Here is a 17,696-nt window from a genome sequence, read left to right on the forward strand (position 1 = left end):
ACCTAAAAACTACAGGTGGGGAAAAAAGGTAAAATTAAAAAAGCCATTTTTTTTAAAAGCCTTTTCCCAATATATCATGCAATTTTTAATTCCAGAGCCCCCTGTTACAGCTGTATCTCCCCTCAAACATAAATACAAGTATATACTAGTATGTTAATTAACACCACTAATATAAATATAATTGCAATTTTACATTTGCAATTTTACGTGTTTAACTGGTCGGAGTTTAATTAAATCTCTGTGGAGTTGGGTTTAGTGGGATTAACACTGAAATATTCAACTCTGTCAAATAACTCCAACACTGAACACCATTTAACACTGAAAGAGTTCAAATTACACTGTTGCTGTTTTTGCTGTGCACAAATAGTTAGCTAACTATTGAATTAAGTCAGCATGCTTGCCGTTTTACGGCATTTTAATAAATGCGTACGCTGAGAAGGGGTTAAACAGCCATTGCCCCGCCCCCCGGAGTGAAAACCATGAATCTGATTGGTTAGATTGTCCTACGATTTTGCTAATAGACTTATTACTACACCCAGAAGAGTCACACAGACACAAGGGGGAAGAAGCCCTTTTAAAAAGCAGTTTTGATTGGTTATTACCGCTGGTTATTATAGCAACTGAAAAACTGAAACTAAAAAATAAATAAATGAAATACATGCTTTTACATACAAAAACTATAATATGCATTTCCAAATTAATTATTATGTAATGATTTACATGCACCTTTTGTCACCCCTTCTCTGAAAGGTTAGAAGGACTCCACTGCTATTTTTATATTACAAAAAATGGTCCTTTTTTAATTAAAACAGCATCTCTCAAAGAACCCTTAGTAGCATCTTTATTTTTAAGGCTGTGTTTTTATAATAATTCCGTTTTTTAAATCTAGTGTGTTTTATATTGCTGTGGTGTAGATTTACAAATTTGCTTCACCTCAGCAGCTCTGATCAAAGTTCAGATCTCATAGTGAACTGAGCAGATTCTGCTGGTGAGGAAAAGCTCAGGGTGATTTATAAGGGTTTTATTTATTCTTTAGGGCCCAGCAATAATACGAAAGTAAATGTTGTATTTTTACCAGTGGGAACTGGTTGCCATTATTATTTTTTATTATTGACACTGACATGCCAAAAATCATGGGACAGCAGTATTTATATTGGTTATGAAGTGTTACCTCAAGGGACAGCTTGGGGAAAAATAATTTATATCTGGGTTTTTGGGGATTTTTGGAGCTCAGGGTAAACTTATGCACGAAGAAATGAGAGAGTAAAGACCTTAATTAATATAATTATCATCTAGTTGATTTTAGAAGTAAATAACCCAGCAGTTGGTGTGGAATTGGTACTGTGTACTGTAGGGATGTTCTGATTGAGGGCCGATTCATGCATATTTTAATGTATCAAGTGTTGGCTACTTTAATCCCAATCCAGATCCAGTTAATTACTTGAATTTCTTGTCTCTTAATAAAGTGTTTGATTGATTCTGTATTGATTGTTCAGTTGTGTGTACGGGTTTACTCATGGTTGTGTTTCTGAATGTAAGATAATTGAATGAAGATGTGTTGAATGAAGAGTGTGAACCAGCGCTGACTCTGTGTGTTTCTGTTACACATTTACTGAACATTTCACCCCCCAACACTAACAGCTCATGTGCAGGTTTACACACATTATATATATTAGTTTTTCTGCATAACTTTGTCATAAATGTAGTCTGATCTTCATCTAAATCAAGGTTATTGACAAATATAATGTGCCTAAAAAATAAAACAAACCCACTTATTCATTTAACACTCAGGGCCCTATTTTAGTGATCTATTGTGCACCAGTCAATTTCGCATCACACAGCTGGATTTAGAGCATGTCTGTGTGTCTTTGGTATCGTAAGGCCACAGAAATACGCCTTTTGCGTATCAATACATGCAAAAGGCATGAACTAATTCTCTTAATTAATCATGGCTGTGGTTAATTTTGAGCGTATTGTAAAATAAACCAATCAGTGTGCCAGTCGTCATTCCCTTTAAAAGGCCAGGTGAGCTCTGACTTTGGCGCGTTCGTATCTTAACAGCGCAGCTCTTTTGTGTTTCTCAGCACACTGTGATACTGACCTGCACGTTCACACTGTGAAGATACACCAGCAGCTCATTCCAGGGAACAGTAATGTTATTTTATTCTTTATTCAGTTTATTGTTGAGGTAAAAGCTGCGTTTGCACTCTGCAGCACACACAGGGCTCCTGCATGGCTAGTATAGGATTGGGTGGCTGACTGTTGTCAGGGTTTTAATCAGTCATTGGAGCTCCTGTATTTCCCAAAGACCACCACACCCATCAGTGTTAATTTATTCCTAAACTCGATGCTATTTTAATGGCTCGGGCACAGGATGTGACAATAGACTGTTCACAGGGTAAGATAGCAATAAGCATTGCGGCGTCTTGCACAGGGTGTAAGATAGGGCCCTCAAAACCGTAGTGGAAGAAGTAAGTAAACCCTTGGAGTCAACAGCTTATTAATTCCCTTTCACAGCAATAACCTCAACCAAGCATTTCCTCTAGCTCTGAACCAGACCTGCACCTCATTCTTCCTGCAAAATTACTTTAGCTCTGTCATATTTTATGAACACCTCAAGTGTACAATCAATCTATACTTATATCTCTATAGGGTTGAGATCTGGGCTCTAATTGGTCATTCTAATAGGCAGATTTGATTTTTTAAAAGCCATTCTGTTGTAAACTTGCTCCGTGGTTTTGGGTCATTGTCCTGTTGCATTACCCAACTTCTACAGAGTTAAATCTGACATACCGATGCTCGCACATTGTCCTGTCAAAATCATAAATCATAATTATTTGATCGTAGATCCTCTGATAGCTCTTTTTGGTGCAGCATTGCTCATATACACATATTCTTCTTGTGCGGAACACAAAACACAAAAAAGATTGCATATGTTTTTATCAATCAATGTATCTTTAATACACACTTATGCTTGTTTACCCTTGACTCTAATAAGCTGTTTTGAGGTTATTAAAACAAGAGTTTAGATACTTTATCCACTAGTACTATAACGTTTTTATAGTTGTTCTCAGTGAGCACATTAAATATTATATATTTTTTTGCATTACTATTTTGGGTACATGATATTTGTTATAACCCATGACTCGGATGAAGATCAGATCAAATTTTATGACCATTTTTTGCAGAAAACCATGAAATTTCAAAGGGTTCACATACTTTTTTAGACTGCTGTTGATCTCTGGAATGATGGAGCTCCGTTTAATACTTTTGGGATGAATTGTGGAGTTGCTAATGATCCAACATCTTGATCTGATTTATTCTCTTGTTGCTGAATGCAATCAAATCTAAACAGCAATGCTCCAAAATCTGGACTGTAGAGACAGTTACTCTAATAAAAGTAGAATAAACCCTTTTTAATACCCAAGCTTTTAGAAGAAACCGTAAAAGAGCCCCATTGTTTTATTTTTTAATCTAATTATATAAGTTAAATTGTTTATAGCTCCTGGTGTGAGAGATTTTAGTATCTAAACTCATTAATAACACGTTTTTTGCTATAGAATAATCACATTTGGGTCCCTATAGTCCCTATACCAGTGGTTCTTAGCCTTGGTTATTGAGGTCCTGCTGATCTGCTGATCCCAAACCGGCTTTATCTCAGATCATCATCTATCTGTGTTCCATCTTTTCAGTGTTGAAACACAATAACTCAGTGGCTGTAAATACGGCGTAGGAAAATGAAGGTCATGTGACCTGGGTCAGTCATTACCTATGCACATTTCCTCCTGTAAACTGCACATACAGCACAACTAATATTTGGTTAAATGTCCCTTAGCTGTGGATCCCTACTCCCTCATTAGTGTTGCACTACGTGGGAAGAGGGACTATTTACTAAAATGTAATAAAACTTTATCGTTTCTTTATCATCATCAACATAACTAGCTAACCCAACTGGCACCCAAAGAAATGGGCCTTTCTTGAAGTTAGCAAGAAGTCTGTATCATTATTGTCAGTATTAGACACAGTGAATACAGCCACCAAATACATTAAAGTCTTATCAAATTCTTATCAAAGAAAAGAGGGGACATAAATAAGATGAAAACTGATGAAATAATAGTCTTTTGTCTCTGTACTTGATGTAGATCTCTGTATTGTACTGATTTTTGGTTAAATCTTTACCATTGATCCAGTGTCTTTGTGCAAATTGATTTATGTGTAATTTTTATTTAATTTTTTGTTTTAATTACTGGTACTTTGATTTTTTTTCTATTCTATTTTTTGTAATTTTGCATAGTTTTAACATATATATATATATAGTTTTTTTGTTGGTTGTCCAGATTTGTTTTATAATTATTTGTTCTCTCTTACTAATTAAATTTTTCATTTCTATCATAATATTTACTCCTAATGCTAGTGTTTTTTTTGTGTTTTTTGTTTGTTTTTTTACTTGTTAACACTAGTTGATTAAATAATATTTTACTCCAACAAGAGTAACACTTAAGACTATAAGGGTAACTAACTACCTTCCACTACCAGATCAGGAGAATCTCTCACTATCTTTAATAAACTCCTGAAGACAGAGCTCTTCAAAGAGCTCTTACTCTCCTAACACCTCTAACTAACTACCTTCTACTACCAGATCAGGAGAATCTCTCACTATCTTTAATAAACTCCTGAAGACAGAGCTCTTCAAAGAGCACTTACTCTCCTAACACCTCTAACTAACTACCTTCTACTACCAGATCAGGAGAATCTCTCACTATCTTTAATAAACTCCTGAAGACAGAGCTCTTCAAAGAGCTCTTTCTCTCCTAACACCTCTAACACACTAACTACTTCTAACCTCATCTCCTTCTTCCTCTTCTCTACTCCTCTATCCCACTATTTCCCTCTGACCTCCTTAAGGCCCTATCTAAAGATGTTTTACCTTTAAACTTCTATTACTTTTGTACTTGACTATTGTAAGTCGCTTTGGACAAAAGCGTCTGCTAAATGTAATGTAATGTAATGTAATGTAATTCTCAACCGTTTGGCACAATTTTACCAACAAATATATCTTCTGGAACTCAAAAAGTTTCCCAGCTAGAACCAAAGAATCAGAACCAGATTTTCTTTTAATGAAAAGGGCTATCAGATCGATTGATTAATTGACTGATTGGTTAATTGATTGATTGATTGGTTTGTGTTTATTAGGCACAAGAAGCAGAGCGCAGAGAGAACTACGCTCGGCTGGTACAGATGGATGGGCAGGAGCTGGTGCCGAACCCAGAGAGCGTGGAGTGCAGGATCTGCTACCTGCAGCTCCAGCCAGGAGAGGGCGTCCTGCTGCGGGAGTGTCTTCACTGCTTCTGCAGGTGAGAGAGAGAGACAGACAGGTAATATATCACCTGTTACACTTGCAGTACACAATACTACTCAATGTGCAGTTGTAGAGGTTCCTAATAAATGATGCATCTCATCCCAAATTCAGCTGAGAACAATCTTATGTAGCAGGTTGTAAAGCTAAGCTAAGCTAAGTAAACAAAACTGTAAAAAAAATAAAAAAATAAACATTTTCTTTTAAAGTCAAACGAGCTCCGAATGTTAATCTACACTCTTTCTCTCCTGAAAACTGTTTATTTGGGTGATTTGCAGATTTTCACAATGCCGCCCAATAGCGCTACACTAAGGAAGCCAGGGCAATATTAGCTAGCGGTTTGTCCCACGTACCTTTTTTTAACATGGTAAAAAACGGTCAGTGGGTAATGCTAATGCTGCTCCAGCAGTGCTAGCCGAGGTTAGTAGCAGATTACAGGCCGATATACTCACCTCTGAATGGTGAAAGAGCTAGTATGTAGTGTGGTTAGCGGCTAATGCTAATGCTGCTCTAGTCTCGGTGTTGGAGAACTAAACTGAATCTCCTGTATAACTGGGGGCTTTATACCCCTCTAGTTAACCCTTGATATAAGACATGCTGCCTGCAGGTTCATGTTTATTTGCACTTACATTTGCACATCTGTGTCAGCAATGGCTGAATGCATTGATTAACAGTGGTGTCCAAATACATATGGTTTATATAGTGTCTTTAACCGTGCGTCCACACCGAACGCGACGCGAGCGACAAAGCAGCCGGAAGTCATTCATTTTCAATGAGAGCCAGCGACACTGGGCGACAGGCAGCGACGCGGCGCGACGCGATGCGAAGCGGGCGGTTTGAGCGACGCGAGAGAGTTGACCAGAACTTAACTTTATGCAAATGAGCAGCGACGCGCGGCGGCGACTACCAATCAGAAACAGATTCTCATATGTTCGGCCTGAAATCGCTGCTCTGATTTTCGGTTCCTACTGAAGATTTATTCCGCCAGCAAAACGGAGAGAACAGAACTGAACTGAACTGAGCTGATCTGAGGTAAAATACTCCACTACACCAGCAGCTACCCCACTATAGTACTATCCTTACAGAATTACCTTTTTAAATAGAAAACTATATATTAAACTGAGGAAATTATTTATTAAATTAACAGATTTATGACAACTAAAGAATATTTTTTTAAATTAACAGAACCTTTTATTGAAACAAAGGGAATTATTTATTAAAGTTAACATAACGATTTATTACAACTGAAGAAAGTATTTAATACATTTAACGTAACGATTTATTCAAACTGAGGTATGGAATTTGGAACGATTTAGTTAAATCTGAGAGAATTATTTATTACATTTTACAGAAAGATTTATTAAAACTGAGGGAATTATTTATTAAATTAAGAGAAAGACTGTTTATTAAATCAAGAGGATTATTTAATATATTTAAGTAAACATATTAATTACATCCAAGGAATAATTTATTACATTAAGTTAACAATACTATACAACAATACTACTAACAACACTATTTTAAATTATGGACAAATATATTTATATTATATAATATATTGTAAGAGAATGATTTACTACATTAAGGAAAATAATGTATTATATTTAAGTAAACCCATTTATTGTAATATGAAATAATTATGTTAAATAATTGTACTTAATAATAGTTATAAAATATATAAAGATTTATTGTTTGTGAAACGTCTGTACGACTGTTTATGGTTTAGGAATTGTGTAGATAGGCTGAACCCTTGTTTCGGTACGTGCCGTATTAGGAAAACGCCCACCAGCGACAGCTCGTTCTGAGTGAGACACGCCCACAAGCGACTCATCGCCTGTTGCACAGGCGACACAGAGCGATTTTATCGCGTTCGGTGTGAACGTACAGTAAGACATATATAGATGAATAGATGAATAGAATGATGATTTATTATTCAGAGTGATTAAACTGTGTAAATATGTGTATCTTTATACGTGTGTGTCCGTAGAGAATGCCTGCGTTCAGTGATCCTGCTCTCCGAGGACCCTCAGGTGGCCTGTCCGTACCGAGACGAGGCGTACGCATGTGACTGCGTCCTGCAGGAGCGAGAGATCCGGGCTGTGAGGACTTTACATCACTTTATACAGCTCTCAACACACTAAATAGCATGCAGTTATGGGTCTTTCCACAAGGGGGCGTAGAAGTGCTTTTCCCACTGCCCTATAAAAGGCTTTCAAAGGTTACATTTGGGTAGTGTACCTTCTGGGTCCTATTTTAGTGCTCTATAGGTGAACAGCCATGCACCGTGCAGCTTGATTTAGGGCGTGTCAGTGTGTCTTTGCTATCGTAACGACGGGAAAAGTACACCTTGCGCATCTTGAAACACACAAGACATGTACTAATTCTCTTAATTAATAATTGCTGTGGTTAATTTTGGGCGTAATGTGAAATAAACCAATCATTGTATCACTTGCTCATCATTCACTTTAAGAGCCAGGTGACCTCTGACCTTGGTGGATTGCTATTTTAACGGCGCAACTACTGGACGTGTCCAACAAACGCTTCTCAGCAGAGGAAACTGAGCTGCTGGTTGACTCTGTAAAGGAGCTCCAGCAGCTCATTTACGGGAACAGTTCATTATGTGCGTTGACAAGATAGCAATGAACGTCTGACTTTTGATGTCTGCCTCGGTTGCATTTATTCAGTCAGTGGTGCACCTGTGTTTTCTGTTGCCAAGATAGCTAGAAGCCAGATTTTGCTATTTATAGGTTTATGTTTGAGTAAAATGAACATTGTTGTTTTATTCTATAAACTACAGACAACATTTCTCCCAAATTCCAAATAAAAATATTCTCATTTAGAGCATTTATTTACAGAAAATGAGAAATGGCTGAAATAATAAAAATAAAAAGATGCAGAACTTTCAGACCTCAAATAATGCAAAGAAAACAAGTTCATATTCATAAAGTTTTAAAAGTTCAGAAAAAAAATAAATATTTGGTGGAATAACCCTGATGGTTTTTAATCACAGTTTATTTTATGCATCTTGGCATCATGTTCTCCTCCACCAGTCTTACACACTGCTTTTGGATAACTTTATGCTGCTTTACCTCTGGTGCAAAAATTCAAGCAGTTCAGTTTGGTGGTTTGATGGTTTGTGATCATCCATCTTCCTCTTGATTATATTCCAGAGGTTTTCAATTTGGTGAAATCAAAGAAACTCATCATTTTTAAGCGCTCTCTTATTTTTTATATTATTTAATGTATAAATCAGAGGTGTGTGTGTGTTGACAGCTGGTTTCAGGTGAAGAGTACGAGCGCTGGCTGCAGAGGGGGCTGTCTGTAGCCGAGTCTCGCTGTGAGGGTAGTTATCACTGCGCCACCACGGACTGCCCCGGCTGGTGTGTGTATGAGGACACGGTCAACACCTTCCACTGCCCCGTCTGCACCAAACACAACTGCCTGCTCTGCAAGGTAACACACACATTTTATTCTTTATTTCGTTTCCTATTCAATATGAAAAACAATAGGAAAACAAAAATATTCCAGAAAATTGGAAGGTTTAAAACAATAAAACAATAAAAAATCAATTCATTCCTTGAATGTGGAAGCTGAGCAGCTTTCAGGTCCATGACAAGTCTGTCACGTCGGGCAATGTATAAGCCTTTAATAGTAATACAGCCAGGCACTAAGTGGTCCAGCATTCTAATGAGCTGCCACTATGAATGGGAGGTTGCAGGTTTGAATCCTGTTCATGTAGCTTGCCATCAGCTGCCAGCACCCGCAGGGAGCAAAAATGGCCTTGCTCTCTCCGGGTGGGTAGATGGCGCTCTCTCCCCATCACGCTTAAAGCGTCTGTGAGCGGATGTATCGGAACCTAGTCACTGCGCTTTCCTCCAAACATGCTAGCTGATCAGGCAATGATTCATCGGCAGCAGCTTGAAAAAAGGGGTGAATGATTCACACGTGTCGGAGGAGGCGTGTGCTCGTCTGCACCCTCCTATAGTTGATAGGGGTGGGACAATTGGAGAGCCAAATTCTGAGAAAAAATCAGAAATATATATATATATATATATGGACACCTAAGCCACCTAAGCCTCCATCTTTTTTGGCTTGGTTGATCGCACACACACACTTTTACCAGCTTGTGAGATAAAACAGGGGTCCATCTACTGAAGAGTCCTGGTTAAAAGGGTTATTATATCGAATAAATCATCCTTTAACATTGAGAAAAAACATCCATTCCTCCATTAAGAAGATAACACAGAGGTATCCTGGGTAAAATACATATAAACTTACTATAACACTATAAGACTATAACATAACTCATATTCTCATAATACATACGTGAAAGTTTAGTGTACAGATCATATTCAGTAATGAACGAAACCCAAAATATTAAAAATACATTAATTAAATTCATCTAATGTTCAAGAAATAAATAACAAAAACAAAAAGGAACGTTGAACCACCTTGTGGTATAAATGTGAAGAAGGGACACTGCCTTTCTAACTACAAGAACTTAAGAAAGTCTTAAGTCTTTGAGCATTACTTATAAAATATGATTATAATATAAATATGCATAAGCCTGTCACGATAACTATTGTTTTGTATTTACAAGATATATTATATTGAATTCAGAATGATAAACTGAATGATTGTTATAGTTATAATTATAATAAAATAGCTTAATAATACAATTACATTCTCTTAAAGAGCAATAAACTTTTAATAATTAAGAGTATTTAGACGTTGGACAAGTTCTGTATTTACTACATAAACAAAACATGAATAAAAATATTTAAAACATTTAAACAGTGAAGGGCTCTCCATGCTTTTTTTATAAGAGGAATATAACAGGCAATATTGAATTCAGGGAAAATGATTGACTTCATGTCCATTTATTGTATGATAAATATTGTATGATAAATATTGTATGATAAATATTGTATGATAAATATTGTATGATAAATAGACCGATCTGTCAATCAATCAAACTTTATTTTCACTTGGGAATACATTCACAGTAATCCTTATTTTCAATGAAGCCGAGCATTTACAACTTAAAGCGACTCAAAAAAAAATTTAAATTAAATTGAAATAAGGAATATAAATTAATTAAGAAAAAAATTAATAATTCTAAATAAAAGGAAAGGGGACAGGCTAAAATTAAAGTCACATTAAGAGAAAACTAATTAGAACAATAAAACAAACAAAAAAATAAATAAATAGAACTTATTAAAAAAATAAGAAGCTAAAACTTGATAAAGAAGTACACAGTAGAACCGAAATAAAAAAGTAAAACAGAAAATAAAATAAATAAAAGGACAAAATATAGAAGATTTTGGCCAAAAGGTAAAATAGGGAATAAAATGAATAAAATAATGAAATAAATAAAACGGAATGACATAAAAACTAAAACTGGATGTTTGACGATGGCTACATATTTACAGAAGTTTAAAACTAGTTTTTGTGTTTCCTGTTGTGAATTCCAGCTCACTACTGCTCTGTAGCTAGAAGCAGATTTACTAAGTTCAGTAATAACTCTAGAAACCTGACAGGTTTTGATTATATAATTTAATCATATACATGTGTAGAAATGTTTTTTCTTGTGATATAAAATAGTAAACGTCTGCCTTTATGACTATTTTAAACTGTATAAATTAGAATGAGGTGCAGCACATCAGCTGCAGGTGATTAGAATGTGATGTTAGATGTGGGCGGAGCCTGTATTAATTCTAAAGTGATGAACTCTCTGTGTATCTCTGTCTCACAGGCTATTCATGAAGGAATGAACTGTAAACAGTACCAGGATGATCTGGCTGCTCGCGCCATCAACGACACGGCAGCCCGGAGGACCCGGGACCTGCTGAAGGTCAGACATACACTCATATATACTGTACACACGTATAGTACAGTTAATTAAGGCTGTAGAAGGGCTCTAAGTGGTCCAGCTGACTAATGATCAGGAGATCTCTGGTTCGAATCCCGGTTATGCAGCTTGCCATCAGCTGCCAGAGCCCCGAGAGAGCACAATTAGCCTTGCTCTCTCAGGGCGGGTACAGTAGATGGCGCTCTTTCCCCTCATCACTCCTAGGGTGATGTGGATCAGCACGAGGCTGCGTCTGTGAGCTAATGGATCAGAACCTCCGAGCGTTAGCGCTGTGATGCTACTCAGCAAGTTCAAAAAGAGGCGGAGTCTGCTTTCACATGTATCAGAGGAGGCGTGTGCTAGTCGTCATCCTTCTTGAAGCACAGTTGAACCTGTGAGGGCGTTGCAGAGGTGGAAATTAATGTGTATATTTTAATTATACAGTATATATTTTTTAAGGTTAGGAAAGATTTATACAAATTTAAGCAGGACTGGTATGTTTCTTTAACTCAAAAGAACATATTTAATTAATTTCATTAAGGGAAAAAATATGATTTTAGGGTTTAGTAAATCTTTAATGGCCTTCACCTACAGCCCAGACTGTGAAAGATATAATTTTACCATGTTGAATTTCCTCATTTGCTCATTTTTTGTATCTGTCCTTCTCTCACTCTTCTATTTTTCTTCTTTATTTTTTGACTCTTTCTCTTTCTGTCTGTCTGTTTCTCAGACTCTGGTCAGGTCTGGTGAGGCGATGCACTGTCCACAGTGTGGCATCATTGTGCAGAAGAAGGAGGGCTGTGATTGGCTGCGCTGTACCGTCTGTCACACAGAGATCTGCTGGGTCACCAGAGGCCCTCGCTGGGGTCCAGGGGTCCGTAACCACCCCTATTTTTCAGTCCTGATACCAATAGAGATTCATAAACTGTATGCTTTATGCTTCGGTTAATACCTTATATACCTGCAGTTGTGCAGTGATCAAAATACATTTTAGTTGCATAAAAATAAAATAACATCCTTCATAATTGTCTTACTTATATGCAAATTAAAGTGTGAAATTTACTCATTCTCACTAGTTCAGATGTGATACTACAATAAGCATAGTGACAATAAAAAGAAAACAAGCAAAAGCAATAATGTTTAGAGAGAAAACTTTATTAAATTCAAAGGAAAGACGCTTTATTAAAGGAGCTAATGCTGCCTCTAGCCTCCAAAAAAAAGTTTGAAGGATATGAATACTTTTGCAAGCCACTGTATGGTCAAACCAGCACACCTGCACTAGATGCTGGTATGGGATTAAAATTGGGAAATATCTATTTTTCTGAGCTGGATTACTCACTGATATTTGATAAGAGTTTGTGTGCACTGTGCCGGTTACATAGGCTCTAAGATGAGTCTAAATTAGCATCTTGGTTGGGTTGGAGAGTTTTAGCCACGATGCTAATATCAAGTCTCTGCCGGGATGGAGCCATGATGCTAAAGAACACAAACCAGCTGACTTTAGCTGGGTTGGAGAGGCTTATCAATGATTTAAACTGATTTTCTGAGCTGGATTACTCGCCAGTAGTTGATGACAGGCCACTGTATGCACCAGGCTGGTTTTATATATATATATACAGTATGTCAGGGGTCGGCAATTAAGTTTGGCCGCGGGCCAGATTTTTTCCAAGCCATTACATGGCGGGCCACAAGCACTTGGGGGGGGGGCTCTTAAAATGACAAGCAGACATTCAAGTGGGCTGATGTGGGTGAAATCTGTGGACTGACCATTGGGGGCGCTATTAAAGATATACCTGTTTGTTAAATAAAAAAAAAAAACAAATAAAAAAAAAATAACAGAATAAAGAAGTTATCTAACAGCCCGTGGCTCTATCAAAAAATCTTTAATAAATTTTTCTGTTTTGGAAAATTAAGTTTCTAAATAAAGAGCATTTTTGAGACGGACAGTCCCATTTTTTTTTTCATTATAGTTCAACCTCACGGGCCAGATGTTTCTTGCTTGCGGGCCGCATCTGGCCCGCGGGCCGCCTATTGCCGACCTATGCAGTATGTCTTGCTGTTTGTTATGGTATGGTTTCATGTTAGGTTCGATAATTATGCAGTACATAATCCAGCTCATTTTGTTAATACATTCTTTCCACACAGGGACCAGGAGATACGAGCGGAGGCTGCCGGTGCAACGTGAACAAACAAAGATGCCACCCAAAGTGCCAGAACTGCCACTGATGGAGGGGAAGGAAAAAGAGAGGGATGGGAGAAAGGGAGGGTATCGGGGGGGGGAAAGAAGCCAAAGCTTAAACCAAAGCTGAACGTCTGTTACGTGACGGATACACGATTAAAGCAATAGAACTGAATGAAATGCACTTTTCCACACACTGCACATATCCTCAGACCTACGTCTATCTCCTGTTACACTTCTACTACACTGATATGAAGTATTAACACACATTAGTGCCTTTCCTCTGTGTGACTCTTCCTTATCTCAGAACCACTAAAAAGAACCATAGAACCAGACTGGGATTTATATGCATCCGTACGCGATATGGACAAAAGTATTGGGATACCCTCACTTTGGCCACTTTACACACTTTACAGTGTGAACTCAGGCAATTTCATATTTTATCTGCTCAACTTAATTTATTATCGTATTTTTCACACTATAAGGTGCACTTAAAATCCTTTAATTCTCCCAAAAATCATCAGTGTGTCTTATAATCAGGTGCTCCTTATGTATGAATTATATCAGTCAGGTATTAAGGAGCAGTAAAGCCACTCGGCTAAAGTACAGAGTTATACAGGAGTTTCACTTTAGCTCTCCAGAAGAATTAGCATTTGCTGCTCAACGTTCAGAGGTGAGTGTATCGGACTGTAGCCTGCTGCTAACCCCGGCTAGCACTGCTGGAGCAGCATTAGCATTACCCGCTAACCAGTGCAGAGGTGAGTATTATTGGACTGTAGTTTGAGGGGCACTTAGTTTAGCACTGTCCGGCTGCATTAGCCGCTAACCGCTAGTGGAAATCTGGACTTTAAATAAACGAAAGCGCTTTACTCACCCAAAGAAACCATTTTCAGGAGATAAATCTGTGTAGAGTAACATCCAGCACTCGTTTGACTTTAAAAGAAAATGTGTTTTTTTTTTAGATTGACAGTTTTGTTTACTTAAGAACTTATTCCATCGTTTTTCATGTGGTCTCTAGTATGAATAAATGCCATATGAGCTGTTTTTTGTTGAAAAAAGTGCTCCAGTGATCCGGTATAACGCTGCTTTAGTCCGGTGGAGGCGTGGGCTACTGCAGACAGTGGGGGTTGAGGAAGAGTTTCATGTGCAGCATCATAAACAACTCAGAGCGACCTACTGTATTTCATAAACAACAAGAACAAGTGGATTTTAGCGGAAGGACACCTTTAACTTAGCTTAGCTTTATAGCTGAATTAGAAGAAAAACATAGCAATGCCCCTGTTCCCTACTAGTATCACATAATGTGACATATAATCCAGTGCGTCTTCTAGTGCGACAATTACGGTAATATACATCATTTCCTGCATTTCAGACCTGCTACACATTCCTAATACAGTTAGCACCTGGCAATTCAGGGCTAGTAATTTGGTAAAATATTCTGAAAAACTAAATTACAATTTCAAACAGGTGATGTCAACACATGATTTCAATCATAGGTTGGTATAAAATTAGTCAGTACACTTCTGTTATACATTGAGACCCATCCAGGGACGTCCAAGCTTTTTCCAACAAGACAATACAGTGCAAAACCACATGCTGCACACATTACAAAGGCATGACTGTGGAGGAAGAGGGTAATGGAGAATTTTTGAAGTAGGGTACGCATTCTTCTGCCGGTCTGAAATGCAGGAAGGGATGTAGTTTAACAAATAAAATTAGGTTGATCAGACAAAACTTCTTACTGTCTGCGATGAAATAATAAATCAAATTGTATAAGCATGTTGGTTATATCGTCGCTGTCCTATGAAAAAAAAACGTATCTCCATTTTTGTTGATTTTGAATTTACTACATAATTTGAACAGACAAACTGTCCCTTACTATGTGCTAAAATTTCTTGATGAACAAACCAATAGAAATACTTCAAAATGATCTGAAATAAACTCTTTTTACATTGACTTCCATTGACATTTTACAAGGTTTTTTCTCTCTCCTCTAAAGTTGCTGTTTTGGAGATAATTGTTTTTCATTGGACAGTGACGATATGTTCTTTTCTGATTGGGGCTGTAAATCCACAGATATTAGTATGGAGTTTGTCCCCCTTTGCAGCTCTAACAACTTCCACTATTCTGGGAAAGCTTTCTATAAGGTGTTGAAGCGTACCTGTGAGAGGTTTAGCTTGGCTTACATTCATCTTTTGTTCAAGTTAATTTATATTAAAGGTATATGACAGAGTTGAATTCAGGAATCTGTGTTGAAAATGCCTGTCGATAATGTCTTGCTACAATTAAGTAATAATATTTCCCTTTACTGGAACTAAGGATCCTATCAGCCCGTTAGCATTATCCCTCCTCCGCCAAACTTTACAGTTGGCACACAGTGCAGCCGGACATGTTCTTCTAGCCAAACCAAGACTTATCAGTCTAATCAGTGGTTCATCTTTTAGCAGGCAGCAGCTTGGAATAAAACTATGCCATAAAGCTCCTGATATACAGATTTTTTGCTGATTTTAATATCACTTGAAGCAACCCTGTTTTTAGACAATTAATTGTTGAGTTGCTTTGGTTCTTAGACGCTTCCACAGTTTAATACAAACCAATTATAGCTAACGGTGGAATATTATCTAGATCAGGGGTGTCCAAACTTTTTTTTATTGGGGGCCAGAAGGAGAAATATAGTTAAAGTCACGGGCCACAGACTCTGTAATAAAACAAATAATGAAATATAGCACTTTAAATAATACTTTTTTCCTGATTATTTCATTTACACACCATTTTACTTGACTAACTGTCTTTATCTTTGACAGTGTTGCGTAAACTAAGATTTATCAAATTGATGTTTAATTTCATGATGTCTCTTAATATTAAACTCCTTAATTACGGCAACTTTTAGACTCTTTGGTCCGTTTTTTTTTTTTTGCTAGAAATGCTCACTCTCTCCGCTTTTAGACTCTTTGGCCCGTTTTTCTGCGCTAGAAATGCGCACCCTCTCCGCTTTTAGACTCTTTGGCCTGTTTTTCTGCGCTAGAAATGCGCGCACTCTCCGCTTTTAGACTCTTTTGCCCGTTTTTCTGCGCTAGAAATGCGCACCCTCTCCGCTTTTAGACTCTTTGGCCTGTTTTTCTGCGCTAGAAGTGCGCACTCTCTCCGCTTTTAGACTCTTTTACCCCGTTTTTCTGCGCTAGAAATGCGCACCCTCTCCGCTTTTAGACTCTTTGCTCTGTTTTTCTGCGCTAGAAATGCACACTCTCTCCGCTTTTGGACTCTTTTACCCAGTTTTTCTGCGCTAGAAATGCGCACCCTCTCCGCTTTTAGACTCTTTGGCCCGTTTCTGACACCTAGTGTTCAAACTTTAAATCTCACATTATAAAAACCTGCTTAACAGCGGGCCAACTTTCATTCTATATCTAAAATACCTCGCGGGCCGCTCCAAAAAAGGAAACGGGCCGCAAATGGCCTGCGGGCCGTAGTTTGGACACCCCTGATCTAGATTATCTGACTTGTTTCAGTGGCGCCATCCTATTACAGTATTACAATGGAGTTTAGTGAGCTCTTAAGCTCCACCCACTCTGGACTGAATGAAACACCTGAATTCAGTGATTAAGAGGCGTGTCCCAATACTTTTATCCATATAGACCTGTTCACACCTGATGACTGACAAAACATATTGCCATATTCACACCTAGCATTTTTAATATATCTCCTGTGATCGGATTGCTTGTGATTAGATTTCTGGGAAAAGGAGATGGACAGAGTCCTCGGTTTGAATCCAGGTGATGCGGCTAGCTTCATTGTGTTCTAGCCACGAGTATCACCTTTATCCATTAGCTTGTTATTGTAGCATGCTCAGCTAACTACTCCAGACGGTGGACGGTGTGTTTAGGTAGGTGCAATAACAGGATTCATGTGGGCGGAGCTTAGCTGTCAGGTACACGTTACATAGAACCCTTAACTAGACCTTCTGTTCTACACCAGATCTCACAACTATGATCTCCCAGTCTCTTCAGAGACAGCTTTAACCAGAGCTACACAACTGAAGATTTAGAAATATGGAAGAGATTCCAGTGAGATTCCTCCTCAGAGCTCCTCAGGATGACTGGGTTTAACCCTATTTTGTGCCTTATGGTGTATCAGCGAGTCGAGGATTATGTCTATTTTTACTGTAGATATTTTTGTAGCACTTCCTAATATGACATTATTTCTAATAATTTAATGTAAACCTTAAGCTTATGTGATTTAACAAGCTGAAAATAAAGGTGGACAACATGAACAGTGTACGTGTAAATGTCTTTATTTGACTTAGAACATCAGTA

General features: G+C 37.7%; 1 protein-coding gene and 1 long non-coding RNA gene across 4 annotated transcripts in view; one reads left to right on the forward strand and one right to left on the reverse strand.

Annotated features, from left to right (window-relative positions):
- The window catches only part of shrprbck1r (sharpin and rbck1 related), a 40,221-nt gene extending 22,568 nt beyond the window's left edge, over nucleotides 1-17,653 (forward strand). For all 3 annotated transcript variants that reach the window (XM_022663331.2, XM_022663332.2, XM_022663333.2), the window contains exons 9-14: nucleotides 5,194-5,354; nucleotides 7,344-7,455; nucleotides 8,630-8,809; nucleotides 11,112-11,210; nucleotides 11,938-12,081; nucleotides 13,353-17,653. In XM_022663331.2, coding sequence (XP_022519052.2) covers nucleotides 5,194-5,354; nucleotides 7,344-7,455; nucleotides 8,630-8,809; nucleotides 11,112-11,210; nucleotides 11,938-12,081; nucleotides 13,353-13,433 — 777 coding nt within the window. In that variant the 3' untranslated portion in view covers nucleotides 13,434-17,653. The remainder of the gene's footprint in view (nucleotides 1-5,193; nucleotides 5,355-7,343; nucleotides 7,456-8,629; nucleotides 8,810-11,111; nucleotides 11,211-11,937; nucleotides 12,082-13,352) is intronic.
- On the reverse strand, nucleotides 4,469-4,708 carry LOC125803794 (uncharacterized). Its single transcript, XR_007440159.1, has 2 exons — nucleotides 4,627-4,708; nucleotides 4,469-4,523 (listed from the first exon to the last, which is right to left on the reverse strand). It is a non-coding gene; the product is annotated as an uncharacterized LOC125803794 (long non-coding RNA).
- Nucleotides 17,654-17,696: the final 43 nt, after the last annotated feature.

Source organism: Astyanax mexicanus, chromosome 8 (assembly GCF_023375975.1).
Source record: "Astyanax mexicanus isolate ESR-SI-001 chromosome 8, AstMex3_surface, whole genome shotgun sequence".
NCBI classification, from domain to species: Eukaryota; Metazoa; Chordata; class Actinopteri; order Characiformes; family Acestrorhamphidae; genus Astyanax; species Astyanax mexicanus.